Source organism: Dendrobium catenatum, unplaced genomic scaffold, assembly GCF_001605985.2.
Source record: "Dendrobium catenatum unplaced genomic scaffold, ASM160598v2 fragScaff_scaffold_279, whole genome shotgun sequence".
Taxonomy (NCBI): domain Eukaryota; kingdom Viridiplantae; phylum Streptophyta; class Magnoliopsida; order Asparagales; family Orchidaceae; genus Dendrobium; species Dendrobium catenatum.
In genome coordinates this window covers 499,690-522,039 of record NW_021318741.1, presented here as the reverse complement: position 1 = coordinate 522,039, position 22,350 = coordinate 499,690, and the positions used below count along the sequence as shown (strand labels likewise).

General features: G+C 36.4%; 1 protein-coding gene across 2 annotated transcripts in view; it reads left to right on the top strand.

Moving 5' to 3' along the window:
* The window catches only part of LOC110114897 (epimerase family protein SDR39U1 homolog, chloroplastic), a 133,297-nt gene that overhangs the window by 55,168 nt on the left and 55,779 nt on the right, over positions 1–22,350 (top strand). Inside the window, exon 4 of one of the 2 annotated variants that reach the window (XM_020847933.2) lies at positions 12,743–12,802. The exons of the other annotated variant lie outside the window; for it this stretch is intronic. Within the exon in view, the coding sequence (XP_020703592.1) occupies positions 12,743–12,802 (60 nt within the window). The remainder of the gene's footprint in view (positions 1–12,742; positions 12,803–22,350) is intronic. 2 annotated transcript variants of the gene reach the window in all.

The window sequence follows — 22,350 nt, the reverse complement described above, 5'->3', positions numbered from 1 at the left end:
AGACCACCATAAATGTATCCTTCTTTGAAATTAAGTCATTCTTCATCAAAACTCATATTCAGTAAAAGGATAACTTTTATTTATGAATATGAGTTTTTTGATAACATCATCTCACCTTATCAGTATCTCAACAAACACCTCTTTCAAATCTAAATATATTTCACTCATATGAATCCCACCCAGCTTTTTGAAGATCACATGCAACGAGCAATGTTTGAAGGGATTGCCTATTCTAGATGACACACAAATTCAATCGACACGATAAAGTAGAACATTTCTCTTGAACCAAACCTAATCATTAACCCAAGTCCTTATATGAATTCACAAGGATAAGGTAATAATTCATGAGAAAATCTAACCTTTCTATTACTAATCCCGAGAAAAGCATAAAAATATCGTCAAATTATTTGATCAATCATTCATTTCCTATGTTTGATTGTCTCCAAAGACTTTTGCCTTTATTACAAGACTTTCAAACTGTGATCTCCCACAATCTAATTTGAAAAAATTATTCTTTTATCTTTTAATAAAAAATACCAGAGCTATCTAACTTCATTTATCAGAAATAAACAACAAAAATAATTCTAGAATTCAAAACATATATATATATATATATACATATGTATTCATTTTCTAAAAAATCATATACACTACTCAGGATATACATAATCATATCACAACTACCCTGTTCTGATTATAAAAGAATATTTAAAATAAAATGAACTTAAACCTAAAGGAATCCTGATTAATCTTATATTCGTGCGTCCTTACCATGACATGAAATTATTTAATCACATATAATGAGCTCAAGAGCCCAAGAAATAACCAAATATTGCAAAATAAAAGGCAACCAAAGCTTGTAACTGAACTCAATGCAAGACAAATGAGCAATAATCAAATCATAACAGTAACATTCATATGATCATTGAATCAGTATAAAAATAATAAAACTCACATGCAGTAGCATTATAGTCTATAAAACAGTAAAACAATATGATATAGAAACCTATAAATCAGTACAAGTGTCGATTCACTAAAACAGTCGTCTTATCAGTACGATTAATCAATAAAAGATTTGTATAAAATAGTAAAATCAAAGCATTAGTAAAGACTATCAAAATCATATCAATGCAGGAGTATACACATACTATCTAGGTATTCTATATTAGTATATTTCATGTTTAGTATGTCATATGCTTGGTAATTGATATTAGTATAGTGAATCAGTAGTATCAAACAATATCGGTGTCTATATCAGTAGCAATAACAGTTCAATGGTATGAGCAATAAAATAATGCAGTAATAATAAATCCGTACAGTGATAGGAACAATACCTTAATAATATGCATTTAGTAGTCACAATAAGCAAGTAAGTTCTGGCTATCACGATTTTTTTCAGTAATCAGTAATCATTGGTCGATAACTGTTGGCTCAGTAAACAGAGTTGTCATTATTTGCCCGTCGGCACAGTAATATTTCCTTATAACTCTCAAATAGTATCAGTGATTCAATAGAGAATAATACCAAATCACCGCATTTAAAAGAAAGCCTATTGGCCCACCATCCTGTATAGGTCAATCATTCTCCAACTAACCGGGTAAAAGTCTTTACTTATCTTTTATACACATATTATTATTAGAATACTATAACAATAATAGCGACATATCCACATTCATTATCAATGCATTGTAGTAAATAAAGCATAATTGCGCTTAATTCAGAAAGTGCCTGTTGACCCTAATACTAGTGTCGGGATCGGGTCGACCGCGTAAGGTGGGTTTCAAAAGCGAAAGAGCTCGAAATCGCGCAAAAACTCACCCGACGCATGTTGACCAAAAACCCAAAATCATCGAGATGACCTCCGTTCGCGAAACGGACAGCGCCAATGCGCCCGGAGCAACAAAAACATCTAAGATCGACACCCATATTGATGGGGGTTGCCGGTCGACAAAAATTTAAATTTTGGCGCGCAAATTGAGGCGATGATGTGTGTGAGCGGCGACGCGGCGACCAACTCGATGCAAGTTTAAAATTTTTTATTTTTATTTTGTGCAATATAATTTTTTTTAGAAAGAGAGGGAGAGAAAGAGCTTTTTAAATAAGAAAAAGAATTTTTCTAAATAAAAAATTTAAAAAACACCCAAAATACCCCTCACTTAACCCTCACTCCCTCATATTCTCTCCCAACCGCCCCCTTACCTCATTCTCACGATCAAACTCACGCCTCCCTCTCCCTCACACGACTCCAAGCCGCCGGCCTCCCTCCAAGCTCTCCAAGCAAGAAAAATCTCTCCTTCTTCCTCTCTTTCTTCTTCTTCTTCCTCCATTCTCCATTCTCCCTCTTCTTTTTCTTCCTTCCCTTTTCTTCTTCTTCCCCATTTTTCTTTTTCTCTCTTCATCCCTCCATATTTTTCATCATTTTCTTCCATCTTCTTCCTCTCCTCTCTTCCCTTTCCTCTCCTTCATCTTCATCTTCTTCCTCCACCACAATCTCAATAAACCTACAAAAACCCTAATCTTATTTCTTTCATATCTCCATATCCATCCCATAAACCACCCACCACTCTTCACAAAAAACATTTCCCTACACCTACACCTACACCTACACCCTCCCAATAAAAAAAAAACCCATCATCCCTCACTTTCTCTCTCTAATGTGAAATGCAACATACAGTGAGTCTTTATGGGAATTAGTTGTTCGCCACTTTGCTAGTAGGTAGGAATCAAGCCTCTTCCTCCTAACTCCTGACTTGCACACCTAAATCCCTCACCAAAACCTCCTTACAGAAATGGGATGGGAAGAAATTAATTGAAACCCCCTCCTATTTATAACCTTGAACTCGAATTATTAACGGGCCCCACCAGCCTAGGATCCCCTTACTACAAGACAGGGAAGGTACACCTGTGGGCCCCACCAGCCTTGAATCCCTTGCTACAAGACAAGGAAGGTACACATGTGGGCCCCATCAGCTTAGAATCTTAAGATGCCATTTCGAGGCATTAGCGTTGAATTCCAATTCGAGTATTTACCAATAAGTGAAATACAAGCGTAAATACACCCGGATATGGTTGGTAATTATGTTTAAAAAAAGGGAGGGGGTAAAAGTAAAAGTAAAAAAAAAATTAAAAAAAAAATTTACCTTTCCTACAAGATGTTTTTGTGTTCATTGTAAACATGTAGGAATCCCCGCACATCCCCGATAATTTTCCAGTTGAACCCTTTGTAATAACAAAATATCCGTCACATTGCAAGTTACGGGCGCTCTAAGTGGTGTGCGCGCCAGCTATTAAAGTTAGGCGGCTCGTACATCCCAGGAACATATATGTTCAAAAAGAGACAAAATAGTGCACTCTTATGTGTCACGGGTTGTACGACTCCTAATTAAAGTAGGCACATCACGCAAAACCATTGAAAAGAGTGTCGTCCATGAGCTGAAGAATTTAATAGGTGACATGTGACGAACTCAAACATACAAGTTATAACAAGTAATAAATATAAATGTCTGCGGGGTTGTAGAAGACCCGTCATGTGTGCAAAATGTTATATATGCACAAAATTTTATATGAGTACAATGAATGTGAGCACTTACGATCTGCCGAGGAAGACTCGTCATACACCCAATGTATTGATCACAAGAAAAATGTCAAATAACTATGGCGACTGCAAATACTACAAACTATCGTAAGGGACCCGTCATGTCCTCAGAGTGCTACCCTCAAATAAATAAAGAAGAACTTTAACAAGGGCAAACTCCTACGAGCCAAAAGTAGGAGATTAGTTGGTGCACTACAATTTACCTGTACAAATCATGCAAGTAGTGCACGACAATCTACCTGTGCAAAGCGGCGAACAACTTAATCCAGAAGCTGCTACACAACGCCACTGGATCTGCAACATCCTTGCAAGCGGACAGAAGGCGTCTACAAATACTTTCAAAATATCCCTGCACATGCATCGTAAATTGTATACACATATATACATAAAGGGGTAAGTGTAATTATAAACCCGCATGGGCCCCAGCGAGCGTGTTATTGGTATACACGTGACGTCTAGGGATGCTGCGCGGGTCAATAAGTGAATTCAAGTTCGAACCCGATCCTTCTATACGGACCAGTAGGAGTCGACAGGGTTCGAACCTTCAAACAAACACATGGTCGCGACTATCGGTGTATTGGTTTTAATACATTCATATTAGGTTGTCAAGGCCCATAATAATGAGAATTCATTAATAAAGGTATAAAGCCTATGAAACCCGATCCCTTATCGGCAAGCTGATAGGGTCGACAAGGTTTAGTGAATGAATGACTCCACACCCTAATGATGGCCGTGTTGAATGTGAATCTCAATCAGAGGGGTTAATCTCTCAGATATTTCAAAATGTTCGAAAATCCAAAACTCCACAAGTTCTAAATTTCAAGATATTTAAATTTGAAATCAATTATCAAAGCTCTTAAGGTAAAATCCATTCACCATCCGCAATAGTTTGTTAGGGTGGATAAGTTAAAAACTACTTCAGCTCACATTGAGCCAAATGCCTACTCGAAAATATCAATAGGATCCATTCTTAAACAATCTCCTACCAATAAGGACGTGATACGTGTCCTCTGACCGGCGGTTTGCCGCCAAATGGCCCCGCAGGATAAACGGTCATGATTCAGGGCCCTATGAACCGAGTGATTTTGTCGTCAAATGGCACCACGAAATATCGGTTATGGCCAAAGCCGATACGATCCTTATTGACATCAAATCTTTGAGATATGAATCAATAGGATATGATTGACGGGGCACAAAGCCTTCTCTCAGCTAAGGTGGATTCAAATTTGTCCCCTTAGGCAAATATTCACCCCAGGTCTACAAGGTACCCTTGGATGAAGCAACCCATGGTTGCCAACAAGGATCCTTCTATCAGGTTGGGTCGACTACCTTCTCTGACTAAGTAGACTAGGGACCACGATGGTCCGGGACGACGGAACCATGAGATCTTGATCGGGTCCATCATCCATTCCCCCACCATCCGCTTTAAGTAAAAGATGGTGAAATTTCTATTTAAATATCAAGTCTTTCAATCCTCCAAATTCCTAAGTTCTCAAATCCCAATCCCATTGCTGCTATTATATGTCAGCTAACACGTATCTCTACGTATCTGATTGACGACTAGCCTTAATCGAAAGTTCTCTCTCGTTATCGGGAGGGGTAATTAACTATAGGGGCTTGCGCCTATAGGAAACCAGAACTCAGATCATAAAGTTCTCGCAAAATGAGGGCAAAATCTCTTGCTATTGACTACCTCATGCAACTCTCCACTTTTCTCATCCAAGACTTGGGACCTGGCATGACAAAAAACACTATTTTTAGATATTAAAATAAATTTCTGAATAGATAAAAATTGCTGCTTTTTCAAAATCACCTAGCAAAAAAACTCAAATAAATACTTAAAATGTCTATAATCTCAATCTTTATAACATATAAAATGTTACACGGTAAATATTTTATCAATTCAAAATTATTATCATTTTTTGGTAACGAAAAATAAATTTGATCAAAAAAATAAAAGAAAAACAAAAAGTTATTGAAATAAAAAATATGATAACGGTTCCTTATAGTGAGATAAACAAATCTCCCGATAGGATCGACGAACGAAAATCGCTCTACGATCTCTAAATCTTGCTTTCATTTTTTCTCCTAACTTCTCTCTTATTTCATTTAACCCATTCTCGGTTAGCTGAATAGTAAAGGAAAAAAAAGGGATTATGAAAAGATTTATAATGCTATAAGATATTTAAAATAAATAATAATTTAATAATAATATAATTATATTATTTAATCAATTTTAGAATAAAATTTATGAAAATTTTATTGAAGCCACAAAAATTATAGAAAAATATCCATAAAATATCTCATTTTATTTAAAAAATTCTTGTAAAATCGGTTTGCAAAACGGACACTCCACGGTTTAGAAATCCTCACTTTTATCGAGAGGAGGATTTTCACCATTGTCCAAAAATTACAAAAAAAACTTGTGTAATTAAATTATTACAATATCTATATTTTGGTGAAGACGATTTGTGATTAGTCATATAATGACTCCAAAAAATTTATTTGTATTGGGCCAAAATATGGGCTATTACACAATCCTTAAAATTTTAAACATTATTTAAGAAATGGTGAAGTATTTGTATGGGAAAATGTAGTCTATGAAGAAATCTAGGCCCTCAAAAGAAATGGAATGTCGAATCTTTCAAATCTCTCAAAAGGAAAGAAATATTTTGGATAAAATTGGATTTTCATTGTGAAATATAATGTTGATAGAAGTGTTGATTGGTACAAAACAAAATTAGTTGCAATAGGATTTACTCAAATTTATGGTTTTGATTATTAAAAAAAAATTTCCCTAGTTGTTAAGATGATTAGCATCATAATATTTTTTTTTTGATATAAATATGAATTGGTTAGGTCAATCAATTAGATTGAAAAATTGGCTTTTTAGTCGGGACTTTGAAGATGAAGTTAAATGATAATTTTCTTGGATTTGAGATTAATAGGCTGTTTGGTCTGAAGTAAAATGAGTGTAAAGTGTTCCAAATGCATGGGTTTTGAAAAATATTAGTGTTTGGTTGGAAGAAAAAAGGAATGCAAAGTAAAGTAAATATAATGTAAATCATTTTAGTTCATTTTTGAGGAAAATTAAACTCGCCCTATTTTGAGCGAGAATCTTTTACATTAGGAGCAAGCTTGCTTGTCCTCCCCACCCCTTGCCACCCACCACCACCGAACGCCTTCCACCCACCACCAGTTACCACTAGGCTCCTCTACCACTCATCAATGGCTACCAAATGTCGTTAGTCACTACCGCTATCGGCGACCGCCATCATCACCGCCACTATCCGGTTGCCGCCACCACCCATTGTAGTCTTCCACTCGCCCCTGCCCACCACCCATTGTTGTTCGCCACTAGCCACGATCATTATCGACTATCGTCGCCGATGCCGCCATCCGTCGCTGCCGACCCATAGCCGGCCGCCACCGCCCCTCACCGCCAACCACTATGTTGGGACTTTACACTACATTCATTTAATTTGGAAAAAAAAAGAACATTCACTAGCATTTACTTTATATTCATCTAAACAACTAAAAAATATTTCTTTTACACTATTCCTTTTATACTGGATTCCCTTTATACTGCATTTTTTTTTTATCCAATCAAACAACCCCTAATAGTAATATAAACTAAGTCTCCACACTCTATTTGGCTTACATAATCAGTAAAATCATGGATCGTTAGATTTATCATGGTGAATAAAAGGCATGGGTACTCTCAGGGATTATTTAACCATACTTTATTTTCTAAGAAATTTAATGTAAATAAAGTTTCTATCTTGATCATGTATGTTAATGGAATCATCTTGATAGAAAAGTACGAGGAGAGAAACAAGCTGAAATGAATCTTAGCTAAAGAATTTGAAATCTAGGATTTTAGTTTATTAAGTTATTTCTTTGGTATGGAAATAACAAAAAATCCATCAAATCGGTATTATTCTTGTAAAAGAAATACACCTTGGACTGCTAAAAAAATTATATAGAAGGATAGAAGCTCACAAACACACTAATGGATTCATCCAACAAACTTGGGACTTGGGAAGATTCAATCCCCGCTGACAAGGTACAAGTGGTTTTGTGGGAAAAATTTTATATTTGTCCCACATTAGACTAGATATTTTTATAGATGAGCACTTTGATGCTATACATGGGATACTAAGGTATTGTTAGACCGGTCCCGCCGATCCACGCAGGAGTATCCCAGGCGGAACCGAGGCGGGATCTCCCCCTCTTTCCGTGGTCGACTGCACTGCAAGCACCCAAACGATCGTTTTAGAAAGGATTTTTGAGGGTTTTGGGAGGGAAATTTGAATGTAGGGATGTTTAGGGATTTCCTTTTCATTTGTATGCATTAAATAGTTTGTTTTTCTAGGGTTAGTGCATCTTAAATTTGGTTGAAATTTGAGATATCTTAGATTTATGTTTTCTTTGGGCTCTAGCGGCGTTTAGAGATTTGGGAGAGATTGATCCTCCTCTCGAATAGAGGATCAATTGTATCTTGGTATTTTCCGTTTCCATTTCATCAAATATTACTAATTATCTACTCTTTTCCTATTTTTGTGAAGAATTCTCGCTGTTTTCTGAAGATTGATAGGAAATACTTGAGATCTTCAAGAGTTTCCTATTAAGTTTTCTGAAGATTGATAGGAAATACTTGAGATCTTCAAGAGTTTCCTTCAAGAGTTTCCTATCAAATTGGTATCAGAGCACGTCGATCGAAGGGGAACCAATGTCCGGTAGGAAAGTGGAAGTTTTGGAGGGAGAACTTGGTTAACTCAAAGCAGGTTTTGAGGTAAAGATGGTTGATTTTCAAAGACAGATTGCATCCGTCAATAAAAAGATGGAGGAAAAATTCGCCGTGGTCAAAGACATGTTGAAGAAATTGCTTGAAGCCAAAACCAAACCGGTGACATCGGAAGCAAAGGAAACTACCGGCGGATATGGAAGAGAAGAGAACCCTAACACGTCTAGGGGAAGGGAAAAATTAGAAATGGAGATCCTGGAGGGACAAGACGGAATGTCTCCTCTAGAACCTCTTTCTGGTGAGGAGATGAGCATTGGTTACGCAAGAAGAGGTGTTGAATTTTTAAGGAGTGGGGATGATTTCGATCATCGGGGTGTTGATTTTGAAAGAAGAAGAGGGATTTTGATGAATGGTTTGAGTATGATCGTTGGAGGGAAGATCATGACAATTGGGGAGCACCTCCACTTCGAGGAATGGGAGGTTACAGAGGATTTAAGGGAAATGGGTGTGACCCGAGGGTGAGGAAACTGAAGATGCCAATCTTTGAGGGGGAGGATGTGCACCGGTGGAATGCTGGATGAACTTTTTCACCGATTGCTTACAAGGTAGAAAGATATTTTGTCGTCAATGAGCTGACAGAGGAGGAGAGACTAATTGCGGCGGGCCTATGTTTAGAAGGGAAGGCTTTGTCTTGGTATCAGTGGAGGGACATGTGAAGACCCATACGAAGTTGGAGATAGTTCAAGGATTGTTTGGTAGAACATTTCCGAACTGGCAGGGGAGGAGACTTCTACGAGTAGTTCTTTGCCTTGACACAGGAGGGTTTAGTGATTGGACCACCTTTCTGAGACAGTGCTAGAGGGAAACTTCATGAAGGGATTGACCCTAGAGATCCGAGAAACGGTTAGAGTAATGAGGCCCCGTGACTTTGGAAAGGCTATGGAGCTAACTCAATTGGTAGAAGATAAGAGGCACCTGGAGGGAGAGACTGGAGGCAGCAGCTCAGGATGCTTGTACAGGACGACCACCACCTTATTAAAATTTAAGGAGGCAACACCCGATATTCTTCGAGGGATTTCGAAGGAAATGACTGCGGGAGGAAGACCTGGGGACAACTTCAAGAAGCTCACAGAGACAAATTACAGGAGAAGAGGATGAAGGGGCTTTATTTCAGATGTGACGAGAGGTATACGCCGGGGCACAGATGATAGGACCAAACTCTTCAGGTTCTTACCGTTTGTGATGAAGAAGGAATTGAGGGTGTCGTCTTTCCACCTTGCGGACAAGGTGGATCTTTGAGAGGGGAGTATTGTTAGACCGGTCCGCGCGGGACTGGCCGAGGCGTGATCTTCACCTCTTTCCGTGGCCGACCGCACCGCAAGCGCCCAAACGATCTTTTTAGATCTTCAAGCATTTCCTATCAGGTATCTTGGAAAGACACTTGGAAGGGAGCTATTCTTCAAGAAGGGGACTGACAAAAATATATAAATCATCATGAATGCTAGCTACGTACGTAGGATTTATAATTAATGTAAATTCATATCTGGTTATTACTCATGTGGAGAAATTTAGTTACATGAAGAAACAAAACATATTTTATTGTTGCTCTGAGAATTGCTGAGGCAGAATTTAGGGCTATGGCCCATAAAATTTATGAAGGTATGTGGCTTAAAAGTTTTCTTGAAGATTTAAAAATTTTCAATACAAGACCAATGTTAACGAGATATGACAACTAAGCTACTACTAGTATTGCTAAGAACCCTGCCCACTATGATCAGGCTAAGCATTTTGAAATTAATAGACACTTTATAATGGAGAAAATTGATCAAGAAATCATCCACGTGAATTCCACTCAAACTAAATTTTAGATTGCATATATTCTTGCTAAAAGCCTTTATCAATCACAATTTCAATCTTACTTCCAACCTAGGAATGATTAATATCTATTTCCAGTTTGAGGAGTGTGGAAATCTTGCACCTGCAGCTACCCACGCTAGAGAAGCCAGCTTGCAACATTTAACCCAATAGATACACCTCCAGCTAGCCATGCCAGTGCCAATTGCTGCCTCTCCCACTTGAAACACTCCTTGTAGGCCCCACTATTTTGCTTTGTTAGCCTTGCGACTTCTCCACCTGATAAAAAGGCCGCCAACCATACGATCTTCTAGCTCAGCCTTTTGCATCTCTTGCCTTCCATCTGTAATCTGCCAACATCTATTCCTACTGCATGTATTATGTTTTTGAATTAAGAATTCGGTGTCATTGATTAGGTTAATTACATTTTTGTTTTTCCTCTTTTTATTGGCAATATTTCACTGCTAAATATTGTTTCTATTCTACCCATCGAAATAAAAAAGTAGAATTATCATAACATATTATTCAACTAAAACAGAAGTTACTAATTTCATATTGTTATGGTCTATTTCACCTATGCGCTTAGTGGTTTGCTGCTGAAATGCAAAACAGCCATAACGAAAATGTTGGTCCTCTTTACAAGTTTATGCATTGCAATTATGCAACATGTTCAGGATAAATGCGAGGGTTCAACTTTTTACACGTAACTCTTGATTTTTTCCATTTGAGGATCATACTTTCTTCATCAGTAGCTACAACAGTTGTCATTATTTGGAGTCATCTTTATGAATCTTCATTCTTTCTTCTTTTATAATTTTTTTTCTTTTGGTTGTTTTTCCGTTTTGTTTGGCTGAAAAGCAACCCTTTATCAAGGCAACATAGCCCATATCCGTTCCACATGCAACTGGTTGGCAGGTTTAAAATTTGTATTTACCAAGGTTTTAAAAGGCGAAATCGGGAATCGAGGCGTTTTTTCTAAGCGAGGCGAGGCGTAAGCCTCGAGGCGGATCGAGGCGTAAGCCTCAAAATGAATAAAATAAATTAATTTAAAACTATAAATAATGACAAAAAATAACAAAATATTATGTCAACTATGAATTTGAAGATTTGTTTCAAGAAAATATTACTGGAATACAAGATATAAAATAAACTCACTTAAAAATAAAACATCCCCTTGGGATCAAGACCCAAAGCAGGCTCATCATCACTTTGATTGTCTTCAAAATCTTCTTAATTAATGTCAAAGTCATCCTCAAACTCTTCTTCATCTATAATATTTTTTCCTTTATCTCCTATATCAATTAATATTTCATTAGCTCTAAAATGAAACAATAGTAACATACAAAATAATTCATTATATTTAAGAATACCTTTGAATTTTTTTGAAGCTTCAATCTCACTTTGTTTCTTTCTTTTATATACTTGGGTAGTTGCTTCATTGTCTTCTTCATTGACATGAGTTTCTCCTTCTGCTTCAACTTCAAAAACATCAGCATTCTTAGGAGTAACCCATTCATCATCAGATTGTAACTCATCAACAAGCAAAGGGTCAATTTCATTCTCAATATTTCCTTGATTCTGCAATTTGAGATGTCTATCTTTCAGTTTTTTATTAAACATAACATAAACTAGTTTGTTCATTCGATCTGCTGCCAATCGATTTCTTCTCTTTGTATGAATTTGATTGAAGATGCTCCAATTACGCTCGCATGCAGAAGCCGAACACGTTAGGCTAAGAACTTTAACTGCAAAAGCTCCGAAGTCGTTGAACACGACGTAGGAAGAAGAAAACAGGAGACAAATGATGTCGAACTTGAAATCGTCGAAGTCCTCGATGTCGTCGAAGTCCTCGATGTCGTCGAAGTCCTCGATGTCGTCGAAGTCCTCGATGTCGTCGAAGTCCTCGATGTCGTCGAAGTCCTCGATGTCGTCGAAGTCCTCGATGTCGTCGAAGTCCTCGATGTCGTCGAAGTCGTCGATGTCGTTGAAGTCGTCGATCTTGTCAAAGTCGAAGTTGAAGTCGTCATCAGGGAAAGTCGGCGGGAGCAGGGATCACACGACCGAACGGGAGGAAGAGAACGAGCAGACGAACGAGAGAAAATAGGGAAAGAAAAAGAGGGAGCGGCGGTAATGCTTACAAAAGAAGCCCTAATATCTATTTACGCATGACTGGCGAACAAAAATGTTCGAGGCAGCGCCTCAATCGCCTCGACGCCTCGCGCCCTGAGGCGTACGCCTCAAATGAAAAAGGCGTATGTTTTGTCCGAACAACCGAGGCTTACGCCTTAGTTCGCCCACTTAACGCCTCGACTCGAGGCGCGGCTCAAGGCTATCGCCTCAAACGCCTTTTAAATGGTTGGTATTTACTGAATGATTTGTTGACTTTTGATTTTGCCAAGCCAAGACAACAATAGGAGTTCGTGCATCATTTTTTTTCTTATTAGTTGCTTCACTTATTTTTGTGTTATTATTCCACGTATTATGTTAACTTTAATTGAGTACAAGTTAATTTTTCAATGCAACCTCCGTGTGTTTTTTTCTAACAGATGATCATATTGTCCGCATTTTAACGAGATCCAGGAGAAATGCACAGCTAGTTTTTCCTGGTAAGAAGGTAATTTATCATTTTGTTTTTACTTTTCCTAACGAGCATGTGAGGATAAATTCAGCATCTATTGGTCATGGCAAGCTTCTGTCATACTCTTCTTTTTCTTCAAAATTATTCGTTGTAATTTGATCGACTTCTTCACAATCAGTTGTTAATGGGCGCACACAATTTTTTTTTATACCATGCTTGCATATTCATTTCATATCTATTTTTTCTAATGATTATTTGTTGAGAAATCCACCTTCGATTGGCCATAAAAGGCCTCCTCTCATGCTCTTTTATTCGTAAAAAAATCATTATTGTAATTATTTTTAAGTTTTTCTCAAAGGATTTATTATTGGTCGCACAATTTCATGGGATGCTAAATATTACACATTGCCCTTTGATTGTTTTGGAGGGCCATTTTTGTTCCAACTACATAAATTGTATATTTTAGTTATTCGACTTTTTGGATAGAGCTAAATTGTCTCATCGTAACAAATAATAGAAATTGAAGTTAGAGTTAATAAATACTCGACTTTAGATATAACATCAGTTAATTGAGATTGTGAACATTATGGAGTGAGATGATTTTTTGTTATGAATAAATTATTTTGCAATTTTTAATCTTGATTGCAATGGAATTAAATACAGTTAATTTATTTATTTTTAGCTTCTGAAAATTAAAGTTCAAAATTTTTATAATGATTTACTGATTTTTTTAAGAAAGAATGAAATATATGTTTCAATTATTTAGTTATATTCATGAATGTATTAAATCAAGTCAAATTGACAAAATTTTTACTGATATATACTATTTATATGTAACCTTAATCTCAAATCAGCGAGTTTTCTCCAATTTTTATTTTATCTATTATATTGATGAAAATAATTAAACAATTGAAATTAATATTTTATTTTTCTAATAAAATAATTTGACTAAACTTAATATAAAAATTTAGAACTTTAATATTGTTAAATGAAAAAGTAAATTCAATATATTTCATTAAAATGGAATCAAAATAAAAAATATCAAGACATAATTATTCATTTAAAAAAGTCCTCACTCTATAATTACACGATTTGAATCTATTCATGCTATACACAAAGTTATCTACTGTTAAATTTAACTTTAATTTCCATCACTTATGATGATGAAATTATTTTGGCTCCTATATAAGGAGTCTTGGGACTAAATCAGATTTTTTATAAAGTCTGGGACTAAAACGATCTCCCACAAATAGTTAGAATACCATTTTGATTCTTCTCTCTCGGAGAGAGAGAGACCTTTCCAAATAATTTGATAACACAAATTTCTTTTCTATTTTCTTCTTTAATACTTTATTAAATTCAAGTTACAGAAATGGAAATTAAGAGTTTTATCTTCATTGAAACTAGATAGGATTAAAATTCATCGAATTATATCATCTTTAGCTTTAGATCTAGTGCTTCAATGACTTTTCTAACAGGCAACTCAGACATATGACATTCCATTATTTGTGTATTGTGAATTGGATAAATCAAATGAGATTATAAATGGATGTATAACATTTTCAATTTTTTAATCCTTAAACATTTGATCAAGTACGTAAATTTTTTTTCTAATAAGTGACTTAGACAATGTAATTTGAGCTTCCATTATTTGCATATCATATGCTGTTCAAATCAAATGAAATTATGAATGGATGTTTAAGATTTTACATCGAATATGACCGATGAGTTTAATTTTCTATATGTACATTACTAATAAGGTTTTCTGATGTCATATTTAGTTATTTTTTTATTTTTGATGCATAATCAAACCATTATAAAATCTGTTGAAATTTAATTTCTGCAAGGCTAAGATCAGTGGTTTTGATATTTCGATTAATATCCACTGGATTGGAAAACGTTTCTTTTTTTTTCAAGTAGTATGTATGTTTATTATTATAGTAATACAGCTGAGTATGTTTATCACATAAATAGGATGGGTACTTTGTTGAGATTTTTTTAAAAATTAGGGGTAAGCTTCAAAATAGCCCTTCTGAGTCTCCAACTATTTCTATTAGCCAATTTAGTCTTGCTCCAATTTAGCCCCTTCAATTTGAATAGTCAATATATTAAATTGAGATCTATTTTATATCACAATTATAATATGATGGAGCATTTTGGATCAATTTTATGTAGTTGAGATTTTTCTGTATTATTTTATATAGATATTTTTTATGTCGACCTAATATACAACAATGATCGAAAGCCCATATCCATCATGTGGGGTCAGCCACATGAATTGTTTTCCTACTTGTGTCCCAATACCTGTGCTATACTATACGTTGTTCATATCCGAGTCCACGAACCCCCTATGCCGATGCATGTGAAGACTGATCCCCCCTCGCTCCGTTGCTCTTGTTTTTTAGCTCGTGCTTGAACCCTAGATAGTGTAGAAGCAAGAAGGTTGCTTGGAGCTTGCTGGTAGAAGGGTCAGCAAAACTAGTAGCTCATGATAAGGGATGTCACATAGGGAGTTTATTGGAGAAGGCATTGACATCCAATTGTAGCTAAGCGGCTGTCCGCATCTTCTCCCTCTTCTCCTCTCACGCTCTTTCTCTCCTCCCTCTTTCCTCTCTCTTGACCTGTCTATCTCTCCTCACTCTTTGCCCCTCTCTTGTTCTCTCTCTCTTTCTCTATCCTCTCATTTGTACACTCTCTAATTCTTTCTCCCTAACTCTTTTTCCATCTCTCTTTCTATCTCTCCCCTCTCTTTCGCTCTATCTCTCACTCTCATTCTTCCTCTCTTTTTGTCCTTCTCACCTCACTATGTAAGATCCAAAATTTTCAGGTATGTAAAATTTAAAATTTATTTAAGCCTATTCTAAAACTTATTTTAAAAATTAATGATATTTGGAATTAAATTAAGTATGTCTCTAAAAAGAGGGAAAGCAGAAAAAAAGTAAGGAAATAAGAAAGACAACGAGAAAAGATAAAATAACTTGTGCATTCAATTTCATCACCTACCCCCATTGTTTTCTTATTGTGATCACCTTGTGCGTAAAGATGTAAACTTAAAAATAGTTGAAATTCTCAAAATTTTGATTGCTATCCTTTTGGTGCCACAAGAGAAACCTGTGCATACTTTTCTTAACATGATAGGTGAAACTTATATGGAACGCTCGCGGTGCAATGTATAAGCCTTGTGGACGCTTTTTCTCAGCACAATGAGGAAAATCAGGAAATTCAAACTTAAGCACTCATTTGCATTATTCTAATGCGGTGGGGGAATACTATAAATTTTACATAGGCATATGAAGACTTGGTGCACATTTTTAAGCATGGTGGGATAGAAGGTTCCCTAGTTGCAGTGTCTCATGACATCATCCATGCATGCTTTCTTCAGTGTGGTGGGATGCCTTACACTCAGGAAGACATCCCTTATGATTTGAGACATCGAGAGGCTACTAATATATACATAATAAACAAATATGAAATGAACGAAATCAACATGAACTTTTTGCATTTAATAACATGACCAAAATTAAAGATACATTATAAATTTTTTAAAAAAATGCGGAACAGCTAAAATGCAATATACGTCGCATCAAATGCATAGCAAGGATGAGAACTAAACACAAGATTGAACATATAAATGGATTTACAAGATAATAGTAATGAACTTGAAAGCTCGCTTATGAATACTAAACCTCTCTACAACACTGAAAAACTATCCCGAACACCAAGAAACTCTAATAACAAACTTGATAAATTGAATTTGGAATGAAAATGAACTCAAGTGAGCTCTTATTTATATATGAAAAGAGCGACTACCTGTGTGGCCCATTTGAGTAAAAAAACAAAGTCACATGCACATTCTAGTGACAATCCGTTCACATGAACAATTACTACATCAAGTTTTGATAAATATCAAATAGTTGCGTTCACATGAATTTGCTGTTAGGGTGTAAATGAGTCGAGTAGAGTATGTGTCTTATCGAGTTAAGCTTGTTTAATTCTTACGTTGCTCACACTCGAACTTGAGCTTGGCTCATTCGTAAATTATTAGGCTTGAACTTGACTCGATTGCTCGATCTTGTTTAAAAAGCTCAAACTTGATTCATTTATTGAGCTTGATTGTTCAATTTTAAGTAAAAAATTTTAGTTTGTCTAAGAATGTTATTTCTATCACGTAATTAAACTGTGTTTAATTATGATAAAAACCTTAACTAGTCATAGTATGTACTAAATTGTTGACCTCAATTCTAATGTCGGGGTTGAATTGAGTGCAGATGATGAATTGCAAAAAAGCGAATATTGTGAAGCTGAAAGAAACTTGCCTGACACAACTTGGCCAAAAACTCAAATCGCCGAAATAACCTCCATAGGCTAAACGGACAACGCCGGGGCATTTAGGACAACTGAAATAGCTATGTTTGATACTTATATTGGCTCGGGTTGTCAATCAACAAAAATTGTAATTTTGTGCTCACAGGTCGAGGTGGACCCGACGCACGTGAATGACAATGAGGTGATAAGTGAGTCGAAGTGTGATTAATTTAAACATATTCATATCAATTTTATATTTAAAATTAATTAAACTATAACAATAAAAAAGTTGAAATAAAAAATTCTTAAATCTAAATAATATAGCCCTAATTTTTCCTAATTTAAATATCTCACATTCACTCACACTCCCTCATTAATACCTAACACCCCCTCTCAGGACTCAAACTCGTGCATATGAGAGCCTCAAGTGACCCATCTCCCCCCAGCTCTGTCTTTAATTCACACGCTAAGGAGGACGCCATCATTGTCCTCCTGTCATCGCCATCGCCATTGTATCACCGTCACTGCTTTCACCATCATGCACTTTGAGCTATAACCACACTTGTATTTTATTTTATAGATTGCAAAAGTCCTAAATGCGATGCAACGAGCGGAACTTGTGCATGCTTTTCTTAACTGGTGGGCAAAACTCATTGGCAACGTGTGTAATACGGCGAGTTGTAACCCTAAGTACCCATAATTGCCTTTCTTGACACATGTGAAAAAGTTGCGATTAATGAAATTATAAGGATTTGTAACTGCTTTTCTTGACTGGCGGGAAAGTATTGCTATGCTTGTGATTATAAGTACCCGTAACTACATTTCTTGGTGGGCGGAAAAATTTTATGATTTGTAAACATATACTTGAAGAGTCGTGCATTGCATTTTTTGGTCGGTGGGATTAAAGATTTTCGCCGCAATGTCACCCGACATCGACTGCACGTCTTTTTTAACGTGGTGGGCAGGCTTAGTACACCCCGATGCTGAGCCCTACACGGCAAAAATGTTGGAGTGCCATCAAAATCTCCACCAATATAAATGACATATCTTAAATTTAGTTAATAATATTTATTGAATTAAGCTTCCCTCTATTTATGACATAAAATTTAAATTAGTTGTGGGCCCCACCAGTATAGGATCCATCACTGAAAGGCAGAGAAGATAAGTTTCCGGGCCCCACTGTTGAAGAATTTTTGTTATTCTCAAATGGATTGCATACTTTATGACCGAGTACGACATAAGAATAATGATATAGTACCCTGAAGGGTAAAAATATCATTTCCTTATGAACTCAATAATAAAATTTACAATTTAACAGAGATTCTCTCATTCAATGTTTGGTTGAATGAGATTTATTTTATTCTGGGGAACGTACATTTCATAAAGGCAAGCCCCTATGGTTAATTATATCTCAAATTTTGGTGCTTGAAAAAACTTTTAATTAAACTAGTGATTTTCTTTTCTTTTCGAAGTTATTTAGACATTGGCTAAAATTTGATTTTGAGAATCTATGAAAATCTTGTTTAAAGGGATTTGGCCTTTAGAAAATTCAAGGATGAAGGGATCAATTTGAGATTAGATTTTTTTGGAATGAGGGCAAAGGAAAGAAGTGTACTTGATTCTGATGGAAACTTAAAAGTACTCAAACTATCCTATGTTGGTTTTTACATTTTACAAATCTAATTTTTAATTAGTTGACGTTTTCATTAGAATTTTGGGGCTTACATTTCAAAAGGTGAGGACTTGCATGGTGATCGGAATCAACCATTGTCTCAGATTTTACAACTAAGGTGAGGACTACCGAGCGGTAGTGCCTCGAACCTAAGTCTAACGGAATGCAAAGGGACTTATAAACTACGCCTCACATGAGGCATAACTAGCCTGACCTTTGTATTTATTGTCCTGCCTAGAAAAGGCTACCAGCTAGACCCGTCTAAACGCTTTTAAAACCATAATTTTGGTCTCAATGCATATGAAGAGTGGAAAGTAGTTTTTATTTAGGAAATAGGGTTTATAACTTGTAATTGAGGCCAAGATGCCTAGTTACGCAGGGTATGCATTTGCTGACTCACAAAGAAAGTAAATTTTTATTATCTAATTCTTAAGTGAGGGCTTTTTTACATGTGACACATTTTTGGCTATGCATGATTATTTTCTTTTTTGAAAAACTTGGCTCCTTGAAAGGGAGTCATGCAATTTTTTTTGTTAGAAAATCCTGGAGCATAATTTTATTTTTTACATAGCTTATATTTTAATCGGTAGAAAACTTATTTTTTCCCAAGAGTCTATCGCATCAAATGTCCTGGTCACCCCCAAGAAAAACAAGGAATTAAAACTAAGAAAAATATGCATTTCTATTGTGTAATCAAGTTAGCAGATCAAACATGATTGAATGTACAAATCAAATAAATTGAACATAAATTATAGAGTCCAAGTTATTACAATTAGAATTGACAGCTGAGTTGCTTGCCATTATACAACCCAGTCAAATTTATTACATACTTTACTTGTTTGGGGGGGGGGGAGTCTTCAAGCCTTTGACTTCTGAATGGACATCGGACTTCACCTTTAGCAGGTACATCCTTCTCGTCCACTTCTTTCTTTTGATCCAAACCCCCACAAGTCTAATGCAATTCTTGTTTCTATCAAATACATATGAAAATTGTAAAAGACTTAATACCGTAAAACATAGTTAGAAAACAGTTCATATAATATTTCACATCCAAAAGTTGCCTAGCACTTGAAGTGCTAAGCACCTGCTTCTACCATATTGGTTACATCACTTGGGGATTTCAAGCGATACCTGTTATGCAAGTATTTTTTTATTTATGATTTATAGCGCCCCCTTTAGACATGACCACCTGTAAGTAAAACATATATATTTATATATTAACCACTTAAGAGAAAGTGCCCACAATACAAATAATCAAATAAATAATCACATCACAACAACAAACACATGCGTAGAAAAAGAAAATTCATAATCCTATTATGCCTAAGGGGTCGTGCATCTAAGTGTGTGAGACTTGTGTGGTATGTCACACTAAGGGTGATTCATTTAGAATTTGAATCTAATGAAAAAGTGTCTAACATATAGCTTTGGGCTAAATGTTGGAGAACTCTCCTTAGCTTTTGGAGCTAAGGAGAGGAGATTAATGCTTCTTTTAGCTTTGAGGCTAAAGAAGAGGAAGAGGTGTCCAACACAGCTTTTTAGCTAAGTGTTAAAAGATCCTCCTTAGCTTTTGAAGCTAAGAGGAGAATATAGGAATCCAACATTTAGCTTTTGGGCTAAGTGTTGGGGAACTTCCTTTAGCTTTTGAAGCTAAAGAGAGGGGAAATCTCCTCTGACTTTGAAGTTGGAGGAGAGTGGGGGAATATGCAATTTATGAGCCGCAAATTCATGAATGTCTTTAAACATTTTGATGTTCATAGAGATGGTTGCGCTCTTCCAACTTGGGTTGGAAGGATGGATTGGAGATAGGACTTTTGTTGGAATGAAGTTACTTGTTGATTTTGATTCAACAAAAAGATTGGTTTGGAACAAGGTTGATTCACTCAACATGAATTGGATGAATGAGAGTTTAATACAACTTTTGAGTTTTAGAAAGGAGTGAATTTATCTATAATTTTTGTTTGTAGAGAATAAAGGGGGAAATGCAACTTGAATGTTGTAAAGTGGAAGAATTTCTTTGAACATTTGATGTCCAAAGAACTGAATATTTACCCATCTAACTTGGGTTAGTGGGATGAGAGAAATCTCTACAATTTTTGAGTTGTAGTAGGAGAAAAGAAGTTGCAACTTTGGGTTGCAAACATTCTAAATGCTCTTTGAATATTTGGTGTTCAAAGAGGGGGGGGGGGGTACACTCTCATAATTTGGGTTTAGGAGAACGGACGAAGATTTGAATGTTCTCCTATAATTTATTAATAGAAGATGATGAAGGAAATGTAACTTAGAGGTTGCAATTTTTGGAAATCCCTTGAGCGATTGATGCTCGAGAGGGGAGGTTCATTCCTCCTATTTGGGTTAGTGGGATGAAAGAAAGAAAGTGCAACCTAGAGGTTGCAAATTCTTGAAAATCTCCTTGAACTTTTAGGTGTTCAAGGAAGGTACTCATTCCTCCAACTTGGGTTGGGTGAAAGAGGAGCATTTCCTACAACTTTTGGGTTGTAGATGGAGGAAGCCAACATGCAACCTATGGGTTCCATATTGTTCCAACTTTTTCCTCTTTAGTATTAATTTACATGAATGCAGACTTGAGAATTAAAATCAAAGACAAATTAAAATTTTGTAATGTATTGCCCAACCATTAAAAAAGCGGACGAGGCGTCCGCATTGAGTCGCGCCTCAAGTCGAGGCGAAAGTTATGTGTATCGGGGCTTACGCCTCGAACCATCCAGCGAAGCCTACGATTTTTTCGCACGAGGCGTACGCATTAGAGCGTAACGCCTAAAGGCAGTATGAGGCATCGCCTCGAAATTTTTTTCGGTATATATGTAAATACGACACAGCCGATTCATGTTCGTGTATTCGCGTATAGGATTAGGGCTTCCTGTGAGAATCGAAAGGCGAACTAGAGGCGAAGCCGTGAGGGAAAGAGACGAAGCTGTGAGTGTAGGAGACGAAGTCGGAAGGAGACGACGTAGGGAAAGAAATGAAGCCGAAGTTGTGAGTGCAGGAAACATTCAGGCATCGATTAGGGTAGGAAGAGAAGGTATGCGGTGTTGTGGCCTTGACTTTGATGTGCAGTAACGAAAGCATGAATAACTCCTAATTCGACTTTCTTTCATTCGTCCACTGAGTACATGCTCTATGCCGAGCATGTACCACTCAGTACCGAGCATGTACCGCTAAGTACCGAGCATGTACATGCTCGGTACCGCTCAGTACATGCTCGATACTGCTAGGTACATGCTTGGTACCGAGCCAGTACCGCTCGGTACCGAGCAAGTACATGCTAGGTACTTAATGGTACATGCTCGGTACCGAGCGGTACATGCTCGGTACTGAGCGATACATGCTCGGTACGCTCGATATTGAGCATATACAACAAGAAGAATTTCAAAATTACTCTTATAATATAATTTTGTTGAACCCCGCCAGGGGGAAGTGCCTCCTTGGACCCCCGGCAGACTGGTATATTTTTGTATTCATGTTGTTTTTTTATTGGTAGTACAACTAATTGTTAAAATATGTTCTATTGTTAGCATGACTAGTGGCACAAGAAGGAAAGATCCTGCATGGAAATATGGAACTCAAGTTGAAGTGTC